This window comes from Polyodon spathula, chromosome 18 (assembly GCF_017654505.1).
Source record: "Polyodon spathula isolate WHYD16114869_AA chromosome 18, ASM1765450v1, whole genome shotgun sequence".
Taxonomy (NCBI): Eukaryota; Metazoa; Chordata; class Actinopteri; order Acipenseriformes; family Polyodontidae; genus Polyodon; species Polyodon spathula.
The window spans coordinates 9456445-9479978 of record NC_054551.1 but is presented as its reverse complement, the minus strand read 5'-3'; the positions used below and the strand labels follow the sequence as shown (position 1 = coordinate 9479978).

General features: G+C 40.8%; 1 protein-coding gene across 2 annotated transcripts in view; it reads right to left on the bottom strand.

Moving 5' to 3' along the window:
• Window positions 1-459: 459 nt before the first annotated feature.
• LOC121330489 (adenylate cyclase type 9-like) overlaps window positions 460-23534 on the bottom strand; it is a 36218-nt gene continuing 13143 nt past the window's right edge. For both annotated transcript variants that reach the window (XM_041277039.1, XM_041277040.1), the window contains 8 exons: window positions 15004-15176; window positions 13355-13462; window positions 11304-11527; window positions 10453-10555; window positions 9142-9350; window positions 8481-8640; window positions 4224-4372; window positions 460-3753 (listed from right to left, as the gene is read on the bottom strand). In XM_041277039.1, coding sequence (XP_041132973.1) covers window positions 2514-3753; window positions 4224-4372; window positions 8481-8640; window positions 9142-9350; window positions 10453-10555; window positions 11304-11527; window positions 13355-13462; window positions 15004-15176 — 2366 coding nt within the window. In that variant the 3' untranslated portion in view covers window positions 460-2513. The remainder of the gene's footprint in view (window positions 3754-4223; window positions 4373-8480; window positions 8641-9141; window positions 9351-10452; window positions 10556-11303; window positions 11528-13354; window positions 13463-15003; window positions 15177-23534) is intronic.

Sequence of the window (23534 nt, the reverse complement as noted above, 5' to 3'; positions counted from 1 at the left end):
CCAAAACCTGGACTGTGGCCTTTTTATTTGACATATACAATATATAGCTATTCACATGCTGGTGCAGTCTGGATATACACAATAACAATGATAACACAGTGTAACAATTATTTTTATTTTTTTTTTTGTTCCTGGGTAGTAAGTGTAAGTGCCTCAAAAGTATAGAAAATGGCTATTATTCCGTATAATTATACAGTATAATCGTAAATCTCGAAAAACCACTCACTTCTAAATCTTTTGTAGTCATTTTTGTATTACTTTAGTATAAATACATGTTAATTTGGAGTCATATGTTGTTTATTTCTGACTTTATGTGAACGAAAAGACACACATTTGCCCGTTTTCCCATTGGAAATAGTGATATTTTGAAATATCACTATCCTGGTCACAAAAGCAAAGTTTGTGGGGAATAACAGCCATTTTCTATACTTTTGAGGCATAAGCAATTAGGAAATAACACTTACTACCCAGGAACAAAAATTGTGTTACATAGTTTAATTATAATGATATTATTAATAATAAAAAAGGTATGATTGCAGTGGGTAACATTGCACACTGACAAAAAGGTGGCACATAACAATAAAAGTATATGAATAGAGTGGAACCTCTTTAGTCGACGAGCCTGTTAATAAAAACAAGTCAGCAGAAACGCTTTATGCACACGTATCAATTAATAGCAAGTACTTATCTGTGATGTTGAATAACAGTGGAGATTTATGAATATTTTAAAAACCCATTTCACATCAAAAATAATATCATACCTGAATACTGGAACAAGGTTTCATATTACAGTATTTCAATTCCATCATACCACACTAAGTTTAGTGGGTCTTCTTGTGGCCTCTTTCAAAATTAAGAAATACATTTCATCTTACAATCAAGAGATATTTCAAAATGTAGCATGTAGAGTAAGTTCAGAAGGCAAATTTGAAAAATTGCTGACAATTTTTAAATGTCATTGTTTTTGTGAATGCTAACTGCCACGTACTTTGGATTACTTAAACCATATCCAACAACACAAAGAGGCATTCATTTTTAAAGTGCTACTTTATATAAAGTAAGAGCTTTCAGAGTGGAAACCACTATAAAAGACATCACCAATACCCATCAAAAGTTAGGGACTGAGAGCAGTGAAGGTCAAATCCCTCTATATGTCTGTGCGTCCATTTACAGGGCAAGCATAGCACAGGGATGAAGAAAAGTACCTCTGAATGGTTCTTTAAAAAGAGCCAACTGTGTTAAATGCACATGGCCTCGTATACTTCGTGAGCAAAGTGTGATACATTATTTCCTCACTGTGTGGAACATTCTACTGAACAGACTAAACAGGTCTGTACTATGATTTTCTTTTAAAAAACATATCAATTACAACACAGCTGTTTTTTGACTAGAACTCTCTATGGCACAACATTCACTGCAGTTAGGTGGTAAAATAGCACAACAAAAAGAGAAAAAAGATGCAGCATTTTATCTACTAATTGTGGGGCGCACAACTGTAAAGTGTTTTTTCCCCCAGAACACTGACCTTCTACACTACCTTTGTCAGTTCGCGTATCGCTGCGGCACCCAAACTCCTGATGTGTATGGAGTATGGAGTGAATGTTGTCTACTACTTGGAGTTAGAAGCAAATATGAAACATGAGTAACGATAACTTAATATCCGGCTAAACTGCCGATTACTGATAAGAGGGCAGCTCAGAATTCAGAGTGTCTGTTTTTTATCCATGGCAACTTTCCATAGAAGTAAAAAAATAAAAAATAAATAAAAAGCTGCCATTAAACTAAGAAAAAACTAAGATATATTGTCTTGGAATGCAGATCTGTTTTACCCTTTGATGTGCTAAGTTCTACTGCTGTCTCTTTTTTGCAAAGCAACCCTTTTACTCAGCACAGTGCACAGCTGTACTTGCACAGACTTCCGAGCAGGGGTCCAGTGAAGTATCAGGTGAGGTTCCATTGTAATCCTAATTGCGATGAACTGTCTGTAGACAAAAAGCTAAACACATCTGTTACTCTTCCCTGCACCCCCCCCTCCTCTTTCCACGGTGTACTACTGATACACTTCAACATCAGCCTTTTGTTTGTTTGTGTAAATACCATTGCTGGATTTTTAAAGTTACGCTAAAATAATAATGATAACAATAACACTTGCATTAGCGAAGAAAAAAGAATAACCACAGCTTTTCCCTTTGTCTGTTTCATAAAAGCCATGCTATGACAATTCTTTTAACGCCCCTCTTTAGCTGAGTGGCTGTTAATTTATTTCTGAAGGCACTTAATTAATCCAATAAACAGCAAGAAACAAAAAAAAAAAATGAAAGAGGGGAGTGGGAAGGAGAGCAATTACCCCCTTTTCTTGTGAAATGTAAGCCAGCCAAAAAAAAACAAATTAACAAAAAAAAATGAGTAAAAACTAAAAAAACTGAACATAGAAAACATCACAGTTTGTTTCTTTTTCCCCTCTAAGGTGCCACCCAAATAAAGAAGACAAGCCTAAAATGAGTCAAGCTGCATCATAGGCTTTCTGAGATTTTGAGTTTTGTCAGTTCGTCTGCCTCTTCCTCTTCCTCCTCCTCCTCACCTTCTTCTTCTTCAGCATGGAGGTTGCGGGTGGCAGTTGTGGCCAAGGCTTGGGCCGGGAGTGGTCTCTGGGTGTTGCCTGGGCTGGAGACAGCAAAAGGAGCTGCCCTGAGGTGGCCCGATGAGTCCTTGACATCTAACTTCTCCATAGCAGCTGCTGCCCGTTGTGGAGGGGTGCGGTCCAAGCCATGGCCACCGGCAGAGGGGACCATGTTGGCAAGCTCGTCCGTGGGGGAGCGTCCAATGCTGCCGTCCACTTGGACACGGATGTCTGGCGAGACTGACAGCTGGTGCTGTGGCACCATTCCACTGTCCACGCTTTTGGGGAACAGGAACGTTTTCATTTGGCCTTTTCCCTTTACATTGACGGTGCCCCTGTAGTCAAAATCGTAGCCCATCTCGTTGAGGACACGGTAGCTCTCCTCGCTCACCTGCACTCGGCACTCCACCCCGGTGGTGTCCATGCGGCTGGCAATGTTCACCGTGTCCCCCCAGATGTCGTACAGCAGCTTTGTGGTGCCAATAACGCCTGCCGTGAGGGGCCCGTGGTTGAAGCCGATGCGTAGCTTGAAGTTGAACCAGAGCATGTCCTTGTTGAAGTTGTCCACGACGCACATCATCTCCTTGGCGAAGTCGAAGAGGGTGCGGAGGTGCCTATGTGGATGGCTGTTGTCCTGGCACTGCGAGGGGTTGAGGCCCGAAGCAGCCATGTAGGTGGCCCCAATGGTCTTAATTTTCTCGATGTTGCTGTACTGCTGTTTGTTCAGCAGCTCGTCAAAGTCACCAATCAGCTCGTTCAGCACACGGTAGCACTCCTTTCCGCCCTCGTAGTTCTCCTCGTAGAACTCACTGAAGTTGACGATGCTGGCGAATATGACACCCACGTTGTCGTGGTTCTTAGAGTAGCTCTGTGTCACCTTCAGCTGCTCAGCAACGTGGTAGGGGATGATATTGCGCAGCAACCAGTCGGCCTGGTCACGCATGGTCTGGATCTTGGCACGGTGGAGGTCAGCTTCCACGTTGCCATGGTAGTGCAGCCTGTAGCTCACCTCAAACTCCCGGTTCAGGAACCACACCAGAAGGAGTAGCAGGAAGAAAGCCAGGATCACTTCCTCTCTGTTCAGGTCCAGCAGCTGCAGTGTCTCGGGTACAGAGCTGTTCGAGGAGCCCAGCCTGTAACAGGGTAGAACTCAGTAATATGGTTGTTCTACAAATTATTTTTTCTACAGATTAATTTAAATATATTTTTCTACAGATTAATTTAAAACAAACAATAGTGTTTCGGAGATTTAAACTGCAGGATTCAAGACTGCAACCTACACTTTATTATTTCCAAAAACTTTTCATTTTAATGTCGCCTTTTCACATTTTTTTGATACTAGTTTCCTTTAGTTATGCTGAATCCATTAGTTAGTAATAATGGCCCAGGCTGTCAATACTATAAAAGTTGCCTTGTTTGTAACTTGAAATTGGGTGTAGTGGCTGTGCCTAAACTAGCAGTACTGATGTCTTCAGTTCTAAAAATACTTTTCTACAAAGTTAAAGATGTTACAGTAGTAACAGATTCAGCCCCCTGCCCATGCAAATTTCTGCTCTATATTGCAGCAGGATGCCATACTCTGTGCCCAATCCCTGGTACTTACTCCTCAGGGTAGAGATATGTGTAGAGCAGGATCAGCAGCACCACACCCACCACAGTTGAAATGAAGGACCTCATCCAGGAGCTCAGCTGGCAGAAGTTACAGTACTGGATGATGGTGATGATAATCGCACAGCAGATGAACATGGTGAACTGAAACGAAACAGCCAACAAGAAAGGGCTTAGACACTGCCTACTGATTACTGATCACTAGCAATGGACATTACTGCCTGTGGGATGAATTCTCTGGGATGAATAATGGTCGACGAAGCTCAACGGCAGACTTTGGAGAAGGTGAAATAAAAAAATTGGTTAGAAACAGTTTCAAAGAAGTCTTGTAACTACTAACACAAAGGGAAGTCTTGTTTTAATTATCTATACCGTGACAGATCTAGAAAGTCTACACCTCCTTTCAAAATGTTCACCTTTTGTTGCCTTATAGTCTGGAATTAAAATGCATTAAAACTGTTTTTTTTTTTAATTTATCTACACATCCTACCCCGCAACTTCCAAGTAAAAAAAAAAAATTCTAGAAATTTGTAGAACATTAATTAAAAATAAAAACTGAAATTGCTTGGTTGGATAAGTGTCCACCCCCCTTGTAATAGCAATCCTATATTAGCTCAGGTGTAACCAATCGCATTCAAAAATCACACACCAAGTGGCCTCCACCTGTGTTAAATTGTAGTGATTCACATGATTTCAGGATAAATTCAGCAGTTCCTGTAGGTTCTGCTGGGTAGTGCATTTCAAAGCAAAGACTCAACCATGAGCATCAAGGCGCTTTCAAAAGAACTCCGGGACAAAGTTGTTGAAAGGCACAGATCAGGGAATGGGTATAAAATAATATCTAAGGCCTTGAATATTCCTTGGAGCACGGTCAAGACGATTATTAAGAAGTGGGTGGTGTATGGCACCACCAAGACCCTGCCTAGATCAGGCTGTCCATCCAAATTGGATGACTGAGGAAGAAGGAGACTGATCAGACAGGCTGCCAAGAGGAATGGCAACTTTGCAAGAGCTACAGGCTTTTATGGCCAAGACTGGTCAAAGTGTGCATGTGACAACAATATCCCAAGTACTCCACAAATCTGGCCTGTATGGTAGGGTGGTTAGAAGGAAGACATTGCTCAAGAAAGCCCGCCTTGAATCCCGTTTGAAGTATGCAAAAAAACACTCAGGAGATTCTGTAGCCATGTGGCAAAAAGTTTTGTGGTCTGACGAAACTAAAATGGAACTTTTTGGCCTAAATGCAAAGCATTATGTTTGGCACAAACCCAACACAGTGCATCACCCAAAGAACACCGTCTCTACTGTGAAGCAAGGTGGTGGCAGCATCATGTTATGGGGATGTTTCTCATTGGCAGGGACTGGGGCACTTGTCAGAATAGAAGGGAAAATGAATGGAGCAAAGTACAGAGAAGTACTTGAAGAAAACATTCTGCCCTCTGCAAGAAAAACTGGGACGGAAGTTCACCTTTCAACATGACTACAACCCAAAGCACACAGCTAAAGCTACACTGGAATGGTTAATGAACAAAAAGGTAAATGTCCTTGAGTGACCATGTCAGAGCCCTGACCTTAATCTAATCGAAAATTTGTGGCATGACTTGAAGACCGCTGTCCATCAGCGCTCCCCAAGGAACTTGACAGAGCTTGAACAGTTTTGTAAAGAAGAATAGTAAATATTGCCAAATCTAGGTGTGCAAAGTTGGTAGAGACCTATCCCAACAGACTCACAGCTGTAATTGCTGCCAAAGGTGCTTCCACCTTTGACTCAGGGGGATGTAGACTTATCCAATTATGATCTTTCAGTTTTGTATTTATATATACAGCCCTGGAAAAAATTAAGAGACCACTGCAAAATTATCAGTTTCTCTGGTTTTACTATTTATAGGTATGTGTTTGGGTAAAATGAACATTTTTGTTTTATTCTATAAACTACTGACAACATTTCTCCCAAATTCCAAATAAAAATATTGTCATTTAGAGCATTTATTTGCAGAAAACGACAACTGGTCAAAATAACAAAAAAGATGCAGTGTTGTCAGACCTCGAATAATGCAAAGAAAATAAGTTCATATTCATTTTTAAACAACACAATACTAATGTTTTAACTTAGGAAGAGTTCAGAAATCAATATTTGGTGGAATAACCCTGATTTTCAATCACAGCTTTCATGCGTCTTGGCATGCTCTCCACAATGATGTTGGGTCTTTCACATTGATGTTGGGTGACTTTATGCCACTCCTGGCGCAAAAATTCAAGCAGCTCGGCTTTGTTTGATGGCTTGTGACCATCCATCTCCTCTTGATCACATTCCAGAGGTTTTCAATGGGGTTCAGGTCTGGAGATTGGGCTGGCCATGACAGGGTCTTGATCTGGTGGTCCTCCATCCACACCTTGATTGACCTGGCTGTGTGGCATGGAGCATTGTTCTGCTGGAAAAACCAATCTTCAAAGTTGGGGAACATTGTCAGAGCAGAAGGAAGCAAGTTTTCTTCCAGGACAACCTTGTACTTGGCTTGATTCATGCCAAAGCTGCCTGATTTCAGCCTTGCTGAAGCACCCCCAGATCATCACCGATCCTCCACCACATTTCACAGTGGGTGCGAGACATTGTAGCTTGTAGGCCTCTCCAGGTCTCCATCTAACCATTAGACGACCAGGTGTTGGGCAAAGCTGAAAATTGGACTCATCTGGGGGTGCTTCAGCAAGGCTGGAATCGGGCAGATTTGTCTTTGTGAAGGACGCATGAATCAAGCCAAGTACAAGGTTGTCCTGGAAGAAAACTTGCTTCCTTCTGCTCTGACAATGTTCCCCAACTCTGAGGATTGGTTTTTCCAGCAGGACAATGCTCCATGCCACACAGCCAGGTCAATCAAGGTGTGGATGGAGGACCACCAGATCAAGACCCTGTCATGGCCAGCCCAACCTCCAGACCTGAACCCCATTGAAAACCTCTGGAATGTGATCAAGAGGAAGATGGATGGTCACAAGCCATCAAACAAAGCCGAGCTGCTTGAATTTTTGCGCCAGGAGTGGCATAAAGTCACCCAACATCAATGTGAAAGACTGGTGGAGAGCATGCCAAGACGCATGAAAGCTGTGATTGAAAATCAGGGTTATTCCACCAAATATTGATTTCTGAACTCTTCCTAAGTTAAAACATTAGTATTGTGTTGTTTAAAAATGAATATGAACTTATTTTCTTTGCATTATTCGAGGTCTGACAACACTGCATCTTTTTTGTTATTTTGACCAGTTGTCATTTTCTGCAAATAAATGCTCTAAATGACAATATTTTTATTTGGAATTTGGGAGAAATGTTGTCAGTAGTTTATAGAATAAAACAAAAATGTTCATTTTACCCAAACACATACCTATAAATAGTAAAAACCAGAGAAACTGATAATTTTGCAGTGGTCTCTTAATTTTTTCCAGAGCTGTATATATATATATATATATATATATATATATATATATATATATATATATATATATATATATATACACATACAGTATATGTAGTATGGTGTGTAGATAAGTGGGAAAAAAATCCTCATTTAAATGCATGAAACTCTGAGGCACTGACACAACAAAATGGGAAAAAAGTTCAAGGGGGTGTAGACTTTCTATAGTATATATGTGTGTGTGTGTGTGTGTAATATATATATATATATATATATTATACAATTTAGATCTTTTATTTAACATCATGTAATCAAAGAAACAAAAAAAATTATATCACAAAAGTCTACTGGAAGCCATAACAGTAGTACAGTCTTTCGAAATGTCAGTTTTCAATTTGTCAGTTTCTTGTTAAGTATGTGGAAAACGACAAAGCAGTACGTAATTCAATATGTTAACATAACATTGCTCAGCATGTTTCATTATATAGGGTGATGCAAACCTTTTGACCATAGCTGTACTTGGGCAGATTTCTTTTTTGACACATCATGATATTTGTATGTATGTGTCCTGGTTGTTCCTAAAGTAACCACTTCCCCTTCGTCTTCAGCGAACACATTTAGTCACATTTAGCACAATTCAGATGTAGTTCCTGTGGTTAACGTAAAGGCAGAAGTAGGAATGCCGATTAAAATGATTGACTAGACATTAATTTTTTTTTAAGTGCTCTTACTGAGATGGCTTACATGAAGTTGTCCATTTAAGTCTTAAGGTCTAGTACTTACTGGCGCTATCACTTATGTATTAAAAGTGTCTGGAAGCAGAGATTTAGTTGGACAGGTAAACTCACGTGGCTGCTGGTGTCAAACTCGCAGGTGATGTGGGAAAAGACAGCGAGTGCTGGGAGGGAGATGAGGATGGCTCCAATGAAATGCCGGGGGATCCAACCAGAAATGACTTGCAGCAGGTGTTTGGTGCAGCCTGCCACTTCCTCCAGGTAAAATGCCATTCTGGAGAGGGGGAAAAAGAGAGAGAGAGAAAGAGAGAAGACACAAGTTTCAGAGCAAACCCAGACCCAAGTGCTGCAAGGACTCTGGTTATCTTCACATAGGCCAAGAGGACCAGCATGTTACACTTGTAGCAGGAATGTGATGAACTGTGTTATTTCAACCAGACTCACGAAGATGCAATGGTTTAGTGTTCTGGGCTGGAGGATTAGAGAATACAACCTCATGTAACAATGTGTAATCACTCCTAAAACTATTATTTGGTGTCCTGGGGATGGCTATGTTCAATGGCTGATAAGTTCAACGCAGGGAGGCGCAATGGTCAAACATAACAAGTCATCAAATAGTCACCATTACAGAGTAATCCAGAACATCATAAAAAAGGCAAAAACTATTTTTTTTTAATGGTACCAAACCCCCATTGTTGAGAAGTTACTGTCTATTGAGAGTACATTTTGTCCCACAAAGAATAAAACAAATACACACGTGCGCAGCATCCCTTACCGCACGGATAGGACGAGGGACAGCAGCTCCAGTAGGATGGCAAGCACACAGACAGCGACAGCAGCTGGAGGGGCTGCGGTGCCAGAGACCCAGGGCTTCAGGAAGCAGCCAATGGTGAGGAAGAGGAAGACAGCAGAGGACAGGAGCACATCAATGAAGGAGCTGAAGGTGGAGCTGGCAAATGTCTTTACTGGGACTCTGTCCTTCACCTTAGTCAGGAGAAGGGAGGTGAATTCAATAAGAAAAAAAGAAATACAAATCTTCCACACATATACATATATGGCTAAAAGTTTTGCATCACTTAGATTTTTAGGATTACGACAATTAAAAAAAAAAAAAAAACTATATGAACACAATTTAGATTTTAGATCTACCAGAAGCCATAATATTAGTACAGTATTTCATGTTAGAGAAAGGTCACATTTTTTTTACTTTTGGTCAGTTTTTCAGTGTATGGGAAAACTACAAAGCAGTATGTAATTCAATATGTTAACGTAACATTCATCAGGTTTCACTAGACTTTAGGAAGCAAAATTGGTTAATTCTTTAGCGTGATGTAAAACCTTTGGTCAAAGCTGTATGTATTTTTTTTATTTTTCTATCTCTAATCTGATATATGTTTTCAATGGAAGGGCTGGAAGGGGGAGTATGTGCTGTGATGTAATAAAAAATATGGATACTGTAGGTATTAGCAAAGTAATTACTTTTGGTCTTAACCAAATAACTAGCCATTTATTTTTTAGTGAGGCTTAACCACCATCAACAGTGTAGATCAGTGGTGAGCAAAGTGGGGGGCATGGAGAGTCAGTAAGGGGGGCACGACTATGACTAAAAGGGCAGTTCTGTATGATAAAGGGGGGGTGGCATTTAAAAAGTTTGCGCACCACTGATGAACTGGAGTGTTGCAAAACTAAAAATCACCAACAGAGGGCAGCATAACTAAAAGAAATGACAAAAGCTTCCCCTGCTGCATTCAGCAGAGGCATTCAGTGATTCAACTGCAGCATTTAATCTATTAGTCATACCGCAGGCCAGACTTCACCTTGAAAAACAAGCAGCGCCACTGACAATGACATCGTCAAGATGTGAGCTGAAGGTTCACATGCTGACATCCAGGCACTTACACACATACAACCAGGACATTATGCATTTCTAACACATGTATAAATGCAGTGCTGGATGTTGTTCATTATTGGTAGTTTTCTCATATACATGCATATCTTTATACATGTATATTTCAGAATATGTATCTATTTATATGCAGCACACACGCACACGCAGACACAGACACAGACACAGACACACACACACCTCCTTCTGGTAGCTGATGCGATACGTCATTTCCAGGCCCTTCTCCAGGAAGTTTAGGCTCAGCTTGTTTATGGGTGGCTTGAAGAAGTAATCCTTCATCAGGCTGCAGAGGGTTGGAAGGGAGGGCAGAGAAAGTGAGAGGGTGTTAGATGAAGGATGCACAGTTCCAGCTGCTGTGTTCTTGTTTCATTCTGCTTACATATTTCAACAGGATCTAGTGTTGATTGTGGCAGATAAAAACGTGTGCAAGAACTGTCTTGGTTTTATGTACTTCCATACATGCTCAATCAGTTTTACTAGACTAAGAGAAGACGACTTAATACCTTTTATTGGACTAACTAAACAATAATTAATCACAAGCTTTCAAGACCTCAAAGGTCTGCTCTACAGGTGAAAGTAGAAAACAACAGATTGATACTTTCACTTGAAGAAGAGACCTTTGAGGTCTTGAAAGCTTGTGATTAATTATTGTGTATTAGTCCAATAAAAAGTATCACGTCTCCTTCTCTTTGTCTATCACCTCTGGACTGATATGGCTACCACTTCATCTATAAATTTTACTGAATAAGTTTAGAGATAAAATCAAGTACACTCAGGGCAAGTACAATGACTGCTGTATTCATTTCCTTGTCTTTTAAACTGGAAAGTTATTGGCTGCATAAAGTGACAACCCCCCCCCCCCAAAAACTAAATACAGACAGATGCATTTCATGCACACCCCCCCCCCCACCCCCACCCACCCAACCCCAACAAAATTAGCAACCACTGTATTCTAAGAAGACAGACTTGTTAAACAATTTTGTGATAATATGTGCAGTTAGACCACGCTCTGACAATTCCAAGCAGCCCACCTGTCCTCCTTGATGACGTCGACGAAGTGAGCATCAGTCCTCTCACGGATGTTCTTGAACCGCAGCGGGAGCAAGGCTGATTGGTCCATACTTACCCCCACCCACTTCCCCTTCTCCTTCTCCTGTAGCATCTCACAGAGAGAAGTCTGACTATTGGTCAGTTTTTCCTCTGGGGGCGGGCTCAGTAGCCCATTTTGCGTCTTGCATCTTGCGTCTGGAATAGGCTAGAGAGATAGAGAGAGAGAGAGAGAGAGAGAGAGGTAGAACCTACAAAATGTGCTGTTCCTTCAAAACCTCAATTTACTTTTTTTTCTTAAGTAAAAATGAATGAGTCTTAAGATGCAACTATTAAGAGATTGACTTATGTTTTGAAGAAATAAGAATAAGCAATCTATTATTAAACCTATAGGTTATGCAGCAGCATAACACAGCAGAATACTGGTCTAGAACAGGGGTTCCCAAAGTTTTGGTGATGGAGGGCTAGTTTCTGGAGGTTGCATGGGATGGGGGGCTTGCACAAGAAAATGTACCACTCATGAAACTGAAGTATGTCCCAAATCATACCTTTTTTAATTCCTGTACATTTTTGTATTTAAATTAGGAATGTATATTACTACCACTGCAACACCAGCAGCTTTGAAATGTATTTGTATTTTATCCTGTGTCTTGGTGCCACAACAGGCTTAGGTTTGAGCACCAATATCATGCTGTCACATCTTACATTGTCCTGGTCACAACAATTAAAGAAGATAATGATGAAATAGGTAACCTTCAAACTATACCAATTAAACTCTTTTGTGGGCTATTCTTCAGTAGTGAGGCAGAATGCATCTTGACTTGTACAACTAACCACTTCACTGACAGCTGAATGTATGTACAGTGAACTCCGCTTAATTCAAATCTCTGGGGACCATACAAATAGTTTGAGATGTGCAAAATTAATTATTATTAAATTATGTAAATTGATCCGTGGTGTGGAAATTTAAAGCTATTTCTATAGTAAATGTGCAGAAATAAAACACAGACGTTACTGTATTTTACCTTGATAGTTTTATTCTTTCTGAAATCAACGAAATAATCAAACATTTCCATTTTAAGTGCAGCATTAATTATTCATAAATTATCTGCCATCACATTGGTGCTTTTTATGCAATTACATACAATTGCTACGTAACATCCTACTAGCTACTGCAGTCTTATTCAGAAACACTGTACAAAAAAGAAATGTAACAGTAACAATTTTAAACTGTAGCCGGTACTGTTCCTACTGTAATACTTTCCCTAACAAGAGATCCAAGTTGAACACCGAAACTACAATACTGTACAAAGAGCATTTTCCCAGTGTAGTTGAAGCTGAATACAGTTTTGCTTGTTTTTATTTAAAATAATAAAATTAAATCTGCAACAGAAAAAATGCCTGTATCCTGAACCATAACGTTTCTTGCAGGTGCTCTGTTAACATTACAGAAGCTAGCTAGCTACTTCAGCTGCTTAAGTAATCTAACGCTATTTGGATGGTACCTTCACGTCTTCATATCACAGTCTTTGAGCATCTTCCCCCATGGAAAGCAATAGGAGACAAAATAATAACTTAAGAAAAAGTAGAAGCGCTTTTTCTTTTCTTGGGAGGTTCAATGTTATTTTCCTTCAGCACGGCAAATCTACTGTGGACTCCAATATTTATTTTTAAAGGGACAGTGCACATATAATGACCATAACAACTTCAGTAATAACATTGGCTTGACAGGGTCCCGATTTGATCCAAAACATGTAAAAAACGTATGTTAGGGAATTTTGATGAACTTTGATTGCTGTGTATTATTCATTTACCACAAATTACTTGCGCATTTTTTTTACGACAATTTTCAGAAAATGTAATAATAAAGTAAATGGTCAGAAGGTGGGGGAGGGGTTGAGGGTTTGGGGGCCGCACCAAACCTCCTCGCGGGCCGCACTTTGGGAACCTCTGGTCTAGAACAATGATTTCAAGCAGCTCAAAAATACTGAGTTCAGTTGGGTAGGTTGCTTCAGTTGCTTTAATTAATTGCTACCTTTATGTTGTTCTTGTGGTCTTCCTGACAACCATTCTGGACAGTGCTGTCTTCAGTTGGGGTGTCACAGGTTGGGACCAGCATCACACTGCACGAAGGACACAGCTCCTGAAATGAAAGAAAGAACAGTACTGACTTCTTGGTATTTTTGTCACTGTAGACCAAAAATCTATGCTGTGGGTTATATAAAACCAGGGCATGTAATTTATAAGCTATCCTACTGTCTTATGATCTTCATTACCAATGATTAACCACTATATGTACTTGGTTATCTTTCAGTCGTTATGTGGAAATTCCAAAAAACAAAAGAAACAGGAAGTCAATAAGGTGCTGGTTTACCACAGCAGCTGAGAATGCACTGTAACTATCCACTAATTACAGGAAAGTGTGTGCTGCACATCACAGGGGCATTTATTGCATGATCTGTACATAGAGTTAGAGGATGTTATTAAACCGAGCAGGACGGTCCACAGGTCATGTTGGTTCGTGGTACACCACCAGATATTCAAAGGGAAGTTGTAAAAAAAGTAGAATCAATTGAACACATCTTCGCAAATGTATAAGAAACAAAAATGCCCTGCCACAACAGCTGGGTAAATATAGTTTGCTGCATACAGTGCAGACAGACACTGAATAATGACGAGTTCTGCTCAAGTCCTGGGTGATGATCTTCAGCTTTAGGTGCCAAAGCACCTAACTTTCCTGAATGGCTTCTTCTGATTACAGTTCTCCCAGATAGGTATGATGCTCTATTTCTTGGCCATTCATGTGAAGATGGAATATTCCGTTTTTTTTGGTAAATCTATTTCATATTTGGATCTGCCGCTGGGGCTGATTTGATAAAAGCATACAGTCTAATGATATCACACAGGGGCAGATCTCCTAGCTGCCTTACCACTGTACCAAGGTCGCTGTCTTTTCAGTGCACAGGAGACGACTGACTATAAAAGCAAATCTGCCCTGGAGGACGATCGCCCCAGTGTTGTATCATTAGTTTGTGTGAGCTTTATCAAATCTGCCCCAAGAGGCAATTGATTAACAAAAAACAATATGCACAGAGATGTTTTTCCACGTAAACCAATGTGATTTCCTAACTGATTATGTATTCAATTAGCTACAAAAATTACATTCAGACAGACATTATTGACAGAGTATTTGAAACCAGACAGTGTCAATTTTTCTTTTTTTTTTTTTTTTTAATGTCTCAAAACACCATTAAAATCCCAGCCAGGGTCCCAACAGATTCATTTATTGAGCATCATTAAGCATCAGTTCTGGTTGTTTGAACTGGTAACAGCAAGTTGCCAACAACCCAACCCCCCCCGCCCCCCCCCCCCCCCCCCCCCAGGGTACCCTTGTAATAAAAAATAAATTTTAAAAACTTTAATGAAGTGAAAATTCTGCAGGGGGGTAAGACGTTTGATATCGATTAACCCCTTACTTATTTTTTTTGCTTTGCATTCAATCCAGATAATCGCAGGATTTCATCATGTTGTGTATAAAGAGCAATGGGGTTTGGAAGCAAGTTAAATAAATAATGAAAAAAGACCTGCTGTTCAAGTTCATAAATTAACATTTTCACAATCAGCTCTAAGGTCGGACCCACACCACCTCCCAATCTCTAAATGTATAGTGAGTAGCAGGCTCACCTTGGTTCTGTCAGTCTGGCTGCTGGTGTGTGTTGCCTCTGTGGTGGTAATGGTCTCTGAAGTCTGTGTCCTGGAGGCCCCGTCCACATACTCCGACCCAGCCAGGCCCAGCTGGGAACACCTGCACTGGGACCTCTCCACCTTCCGCCCAGAGATCAGGTAGGTCTTTAGCCCTGCAATGAACAACACAGCACTGTCAGCCTTTCAGCACTGCCACTGTGGAGTGCACCTCAACCTCCTTTAACCTCGCCAGGGTAAATTCAGTATACTGCATGTCATCAATGGCCTGTACCCGATAGGCAAATGAATCCCAGGTAACCTGCATGTTGAGACCTCATCACCAGAAGCACACCCGGGCTACACACAGCAAGGAGGATAAAGAGAAAGAAAGAGAACTAATAAGGAAGATAAAAAGGAAGACTACAATACTAACTGCTAAAAGGATAAAAAAGTGAAAATGAAAACATTCACCATATCCTGAAAAGTTAGTAAACATTAATTAATGTCATTTAGCAGACTCTTTTATCCAAAGCGACTTAGCGACTAGGGTGTGAACTAATCATCACAACTGGTGTTAGGACCTCGTTTTTACATCTCATTCGAAGGAATAAAATCAGCCGCCACCCAAACATTGCAGTACATTTTCAATCGCTGCAAACAGTTCACAAACACTGTATAAGAAAAACTATTCCAGGGCAAACAGAAACCAAACATAACAGAAACCAAACATAACAGGGAAACAGTACAATATCAGCAATATTTATCTATATGCTAAAATATACAAGATTGGAATGAAAAGTGACATTCGAAAAAAATGAATTTCCAATGCACATAGGACATGTTAATACATTTAGCAATATCCTTTTAAATCCTAGGACAGATTAGGCAAAGTCTCTCTATGGATCACAAAGTATATAATATGGTTTATTAACCGTAACAATACGTCCTCCAAATAAGTCAGGGTTGCCACTTTTAATTATTCAATACAAGTTAAAAGTCAAGAGGCCTTCCGTTATGTTATCTCAAAAGAAAACATATTTCACAATCAGAAACGTGAAATGTTTCTTTCTAGTTTTAAAACAGTAACATGTTCCTTTTTATCTGTACCAGCTCGCACCATAGCTGGTCAGAGGATAAACAGAGAACTCAAGTTTCCAGTGCAGTCATCCTGGCACCTAGCACCATTCAAGAACAATGAAAAACAACTGGGCTTGCACAAACAGGGCACACTAGCTTACAAAGCACAACTATGCTGCAGATTTGGCTTAAGTGACTGTAAATGACTTTCCCGAATTGCTAGGGATGAGCCATCGGTTTGGCACAGGATGCCCTGCCCATAAAAGTGAAGCAGTGATCTGAAACCTGGTAAGCTTGCTGCCAAACACTCTGAAACTGCCAAGGCGGTTGAGGTAATCTTTACTAGGGCTATGCTTGCATAAGATCCACAAAGCAACAGAATAAAGATTATGTTAATTGCTGGACAAGGGAGGAGAAGGGGGTGGGGGATTGTGGCAAAGTGCCCTGCCCCTGTGTGTATTTTGTGTTGTATGTTGTGTGTTAATGTTGGTGTGTAGTCATTGGTACACGGGATATAAACGGGTCTGTGTAACACAAGTGTTTAAAATGTATATTTGTATTTAGGCACGAGGATTGCACAGCACTTCACGTGCAAGTAAAATGTAATAATATGTGAGCACGGGGAATTGCACTTTATTAATTCATGTGCAGTTGTACCGCGACTCCAATTGAATGATTGAGGCGGGACGGGAGGCATGTGAGAGGGAACACACCCCAAACTCCCTGGAGTAAGGTGTGGAGTTGGTCCTCTGCTACCTGGAGGCAGCTATAAACAGAACAGCAGCCCAGGCAGCAGGGTCTCCAGCGCCCAGGCGGGTGGACCGCGAGAATTCAGCGCCCAGACGGGGGGACTGTGGGGATCCAAAACCAGCAGAGGAAGAATGCCTGCTGACCCCATCTCCACCAGCAGAGGGTGAGTGCCTGCTGGTATCACTTCCCCTACCGTCACCACCTGGAGGAGAGGAGCAGGTGCTTCCTCTGCCTCCATCACCTTCCCCTACAAGTGAGTGAGAGCCGCACCAGTCCCCTGCAAGTGAGGGAGAGCTGCACCAGTCCCCTGTAACAAGTGTAGACTACAAGCCGCTCCCACTTCCACTGCCAGGAAACTACACGCCGCTCCCACCTCCACCGCCAGAAGACTACACGCCGCTCCCACCTCCACTGCCAGGAAACTAAAACCTCTGCCACCTCCACAGCCAGGAATAGAGCAGCAGGAGCTGTCTCTGCCGCCGCCACCTCCACCGCCAGGAGACTACACACCTCGGCCACATCCATCGGCAGGAGCAGAGCAGCAGGAGCTGCCTCTGCCTCCGCCACCTCCACCAACAGAGGGTGAATGCCTGCTGGGTCCCCATCCACCAGCAGAGGGTGAATGCCTGCTGGGTCCCTGTCCACCAGCAGAGGGTGAATGCCTGCTGGTTCCCCCACCAGCAGAGGGTGAATGCCTGCTGGGTCCTTCCCCACCTGCAGAGGATGAATGCCTGCTGCTATCACTTCCACCACCAGCAGAGGATGAATGCCTGCTGCTATCACTTCCCCCACCATCATGAGGAGAGGAGCTGGAGCTGACTCTGCCTCCATCACCATCAGAGGGAGAGGAGCAGGAGCTGCCTCTCCCTTCACCAGAAGGACCACGACTAGATGCTGGCGGTCCTCAGCAGCCCTTGCATAGGCTGCTGAGGGAAGCCCAGAGAAGAACCGCCTGGCCGCAATGGCCGAGAAGAGGGCCAAAACCCGCACCCCAGCTTGTCCTGACTCCCTGCCTCGCTTTGCCCAAGGATGCCTGCCGCTCTTCACCCAAGGATGCTTGCTTCGCTTCACCCAAGGATGTCTGTCTGGCATCGCCTTGAGTTGCCATTTGTGTCCCCCCAGAGGGAGCTGCCGACTATGAAGTGGGGAGAGGTCAGGAGACCACCAACCCCAGCAGCTTTTCCACAGCTGAAGGAGTCAGTCTGGGAGCTGTCAGCACGTCTGTAGACAGCCACACCTTTAGTGTTGTGTTGTATGTTGTGTGTTAATGTTGGTGTGTAGTCATTGGTACAGGGGATATAAACGGGTCTGTGTAACACAAGTGTTTAAAATGTATATTTGTATTTAGGCACGAGGATTGCACAGCACTTCACATGCAAGTAAAACGTAATAATATGTGAGCACGGGGAATTGCACTTTATTAATTCATGTGCCGGTGTACCGTGACTCAAATTGAATGATTGATTATCAATCGAGTCTCGGTACAGCTGCATAAAAGCAGCATGTTTTCACTCACTCGGGGTTGTGTGTTCGGTGAGTGGAGAACGGGGGGGGAGAGGAGAGAATTAAAAATGAGAAAACTAAACAATGTAGAATATATAACCGTTGTTTTGACTCACCGTGTTTGTCTGTTAGTCCACTGTTTGTTTAAGTGTTAGTCTGTTTTGTTTGTCTGTTTATTTTGGCCTCACGTGCCGTGTGCTGTTTTTGTTACAACCTTTTTATTTACTGTCTGTTCATTTATTAAATGCTGAGTGCAAGGAAGTGCTCAGCTTCTGGTTCCTGTTTCTGGTCTGACGTCCCCCACTCCAGCCATCTTTGTGACAGGGATGCTTAGAAAGTTAAGCAGAGATTATTAATTGAAGAAATAAATGAAATACTAACTTGTAATGAAGACTTCTCAATGATTGCATCTATTTTTAATGACACTGGCTGGGAGCACTGTGTCCTCAATTATTTAAAAATAAAATTTTATTCTTGGGTTAAAGGCTCTATATTCACAAAATTAGCCTTGCTACTAGAATTTGCAGGTTTCAGTTAGAAAAGGTTTAAACTACCACCCTCCACTGTGCTTCTACTGTTTCCTACTGTGTGGTATAAAATAATAGGCTCTGTATCCCTGTAGCTTGTGGCTGTCTAAGGCTGTCAGTGAGTCACTGTGCATTCATTGTTTGTGTGCAAGCATGAGTTTAGAGTCCAAGTGAGTATCTACTGTTGAGCACCGAAAGTGTCTAGGTATGAGTGTCAGGTAAGTCTCTATACATTGAGTGTGTGTGCATGAACGAATGTGTCCACGTGCACTGTGTGTTTTAACCAAGCATTAGGGGTTTATTTGCTTAGTTTAAATGCTTGTGTGGAACAAGCCTGGTATGGCTCAGCTGGTTATTCACAATTACAATTAACACATGATACCCAAACAATTAATGCAAACTTCAGATAAACAACTAATGAATTATAAACCCCTTTTTATTTGTTTATTTATATTTTAAAGATTAAACTGTTTGTGCTGATATTACATATATAAGTTATCCAACAACTGTTCCAAATATCCAACAAATCAAAATGAGCTAGTGACACATACAGTACAGGAGCATTTGCAGAAGACATGACCAGTGTATTGAATGTGTCCCTGCCATTTTTCAATATGCACTGTGCAGTTCACTGCTGCTGAATGCTGTATTTTGAGTGTTATTGAGACTGTCATTTTATTATATAAGTGTGTCATTGTATGTTGTGGAACTTGTATCAGTGGTTGTACAATGTCTTGCATATTTTTATTGTGAACTACAGTGTCAGTATGTCAGTGTTTGGTGCGAACCTGTGAGTGTGAGTGTAAGTGTTAGGTAACATTTCAGTGTGTTTTGAGTGCAAGGGCAGTGTCAGAACAGCACTGGGATATACTGTATATGCTTGCAAATCACTCAAAAGAATATATTTATTAGTTTCAAGTTTTCATTTTTTTTTTTTTTTTTTTTTTAAAAGATATGTTCATGTAAAAAAAATGGTTTTGAACACAGAAATGTGTCATGTTAATGCTTTTAAAATAATATTGACCTTTGCTTGTAAAATAATGTGTGCAATGGTGGCTAGAGTGCAATGTCATTTCCATTTGTCCATTGGATGACGACGACATTCAGTAAAATGCTAGAAACTCAATATAATACCGATGCAGTTATAAAACAAACATGTGTCGCAGCACACAGTAAGCAAAACTCATATTCTAACTGCCTGCTCCACAGCTTTATATATATATATATGATTCATATATATATATATATATATATATATATATATATATATATATATATATATATATATATATATATATATTATATATATGCTGAATGTATCTAATATATTCGGTTTATGAGCCTGAATGTATCTTTGCTCGAGTCTGGATGAGAGTGCATGCCTGTGAAGACATCATTGTACACCGATGATGGCATTGCTCACTGCATGCAAGTCACACTGCTCATCATGTGTGCGCGTCTGCATCAGTTGTGCACTACATGATCACGTCAGTATGCACTGTGTGCTATTGCCTGCGTATAAATGTTGTGAATACTGAGTGTAAGCGACTCTTTGTGCTGCATCTACCAGTAGTGGTAATTAATTCAGGACTAATACTGGTGCTACCCTAGGGGAGTCAGGCTGCACATTAGAAGCAGCCTCCCCGGGAAAACCCAGAGTCTCATTCTATTCCTCTGTGTACCAGTCTGGAGCAGGCAGCCTGACGGGCCACATTATACATTTAACGTCCCCCACAGGAACTCCCATTGCCAATGCTTGCTCACTCTGGAAGGTGTAGGAACTAGCTGGGGAAAGTGACCAGTAACAGCTAAGACACTGATATTATTTCACCCCTCATTGATGTTTAAGAGTACAAGGAGCAGAACCTGAAAAAATGAAATCTATCATCTACTGTACAACCACAAAGACCTGAAATAGACATGCCAATATGTAAAGTTAACCAAAACCAAAAAAAACCAAAAAAAAAAAACAACAACACACACAATGGAAAAGCCATAACAGATTTACATACACTGCTTTCGTATGAATCAATCCATTGTACCCAGCACTAGACCTAACTTATACGCCACCAAAGGTTGACAGCCCGTTTAAACCTAGCATAGCCTATAGACACCAGAACTGCTTCAAAAACTATATCAAGGTGCCTACTTTGTAGTCAGCCTCATACATTGTATCTGCAGCTCCTTATTTAAGCTGTTGATGCAGCACTCATTTCTGACATGTCTCCATCAGTCAGTTGTACAGAGTGTGCCTTCCTGTTCTGAAGCAAATGCTAAGCTGCTACATTACTGATATATGATCAATCACTTAAATTATATCAATTTCTTTCAAAGCATCTTTTGTTCCGCATGATTAACAGAGTGCAATAAATTCCAAAGTGCACTGCCAATTTGAAATGTGGTTATTTTTTTCCACAATTTATTACACCAACATTGAGGGCATAAAATGAAGAGCTTGTGCAAGTGAAGCCAGCGGTACAGTGAACACAGTAAGGGCATGAAATAATGACAGCTACTAAAGACACAGTCATCCTTGTTGGAACATTTTATTTAGATAGAAATTAATTTTTGGTCTTAGAATACAACTCACAGAATGGGTTAAAGATTTAGCCAGATTCTGGTTAAATTCCTACTTAGATAGTACAAACTAAAAATAAAACAGGTTTTCTTAGGAAATTACAGTGGATTTTGAGAGGGTTATAAAAACTGGCAACTTCAAAGATAAACTGGATTGAACTAGATGCTTTGAAGCCAGGGTTAGGACAAATGGGCAGTTAACCAAGTGAGAAGAGATTTGTGTCTTTCTTATTGGTTTAAGGAAAAATCATGATGTCACTGAGAGACTGCATTTAAACAGAAAATACTGAAATGTTCTTTGTATTGCTCTGATCCGTGCTTGGAAAGAGGAGACCTGCAAACTGGTGTCACCATGTAACCTTTAAGATGTCTGGTTGTAACTTTGCAACTCAGAACTTTTATCTTCAATAAACTAAACTTATCTGGACTTGAAAAGAAGAAGCTCGCAACCTCTCTTTTCCTTTTTTTCTTTTATGAGTGAAATTCACCAGACCAGACTTGAGCATAACCAACACCTACAGTAAACATCTATACACTGGTTAACTGTGATGATAGCAATCATGTCTGTAAGTTATCTCTCTTGCAAGGGAGTATGACAAAAAACACATACTGCTTCAGCATGCCTGAAGCACCTATTGAGCTTTTGTTGATCAATACAAACAGAACCAACCCTTTTTCAACCACTGAAAAAAGCTGACATGCTTTGAAAAGTATGTCACGCCATCATTTTTGTACTGTGTATAGATTTTCCGTTTACTAAGTCACAGTTGCATCGTGGGCAGAATTTAAGAAATTCAGATCAAGCATGGTTGACAATAATCAGAACCAAAAATTGATTATGATAGCAAAGCCTTTATCAGCTGGCATGCTCCCCAAAAGCATCACTCCAAACACACACCAGGCATCATTAAAATCATTATATTGCTCATCCTTTGCTCTTAACTCTAGGAAATTATCCTAAATGATATTGACTATTTAAATGATACATGCTTATGTGTCCCTGGGGTTGTACTGAATATTATCATGAAGTATGTTTCTCAGCCTACCTGCTGTAGTCAACTCATCTGGCAGAATGAATCAACCTCTTGATGATGCCCCTCATGCTGATCCCTTTTGTGCTTGATGGGGTTTAAATCAGGGATGTGTGAATGCCATGATAGAACCTCATGTTCTGTGTGTACAATGTTCCACAGGTTGTTGAAGGGGTTTGGCGTACTGTATTTTGAGTCCAGTTAGAGATCTTCAAGCCCAGTTGGGACTCTGACTGCTTTCTATGGACTGTGGCACTCCAGCGACTCTACTGCAACATTTCCAGTATCGCAGTAGATTTCTGGTTAGGTTAAAGGTCTTCATCTTGCCATGGTACAGAAACCTATAATTGCCTGTGAATTTCCATCCAACTGTTTGTTTCAAATGAGTACTGCCTGAAAACATAACAATTAAACTATAACAACCACACAGGTAACATTTCTACAGCAGTACACCTGCATCTATGAGTTGAGAGCCAATGCATCTATTGCAACTTACTAGGGACAGATTACTTACCAATAACAATAGATTTAGTGAGTTAAAATTGATCATAACTGTTCTATCAGTTTTACACATAAATCTTTTCATCCACCTTACTTAATTCTACTGGTGTTGATGTTCATTAATCTGTATGCAAAACCTATCACAATTTATCCATGCACGTCCCAATCCACCTATAAAAGTCTGTTACGTACATCAATCAATCAGTCCAGATCTAGATCTACTTGACAGTACTGGTGCAATCCACCCAATAGCTTGTCTGTCAGTCTACAGTGATATCAAGAATATTGCATCACTAAACATTTTCCAGGAATCATCTAATATGGCAGAGACTCTGGGCTACACAGTATCATAAACTGAGATTAACTTGCATGGCATTAAGCAAGATTAAGGGAGGGTCCACTAATGCAATCAGTGGCACACCAACAACTATTGTACATTAAAATGCTTGCTTTTTACTGCATGCAATGTGTGGCAAACAAGTTTTATTTTTATTGCAATACATTCTTAATTCTCAGTTATTTATGATCACATAAAAATAGCTCCTTTTTATCTATCCACGTGCAT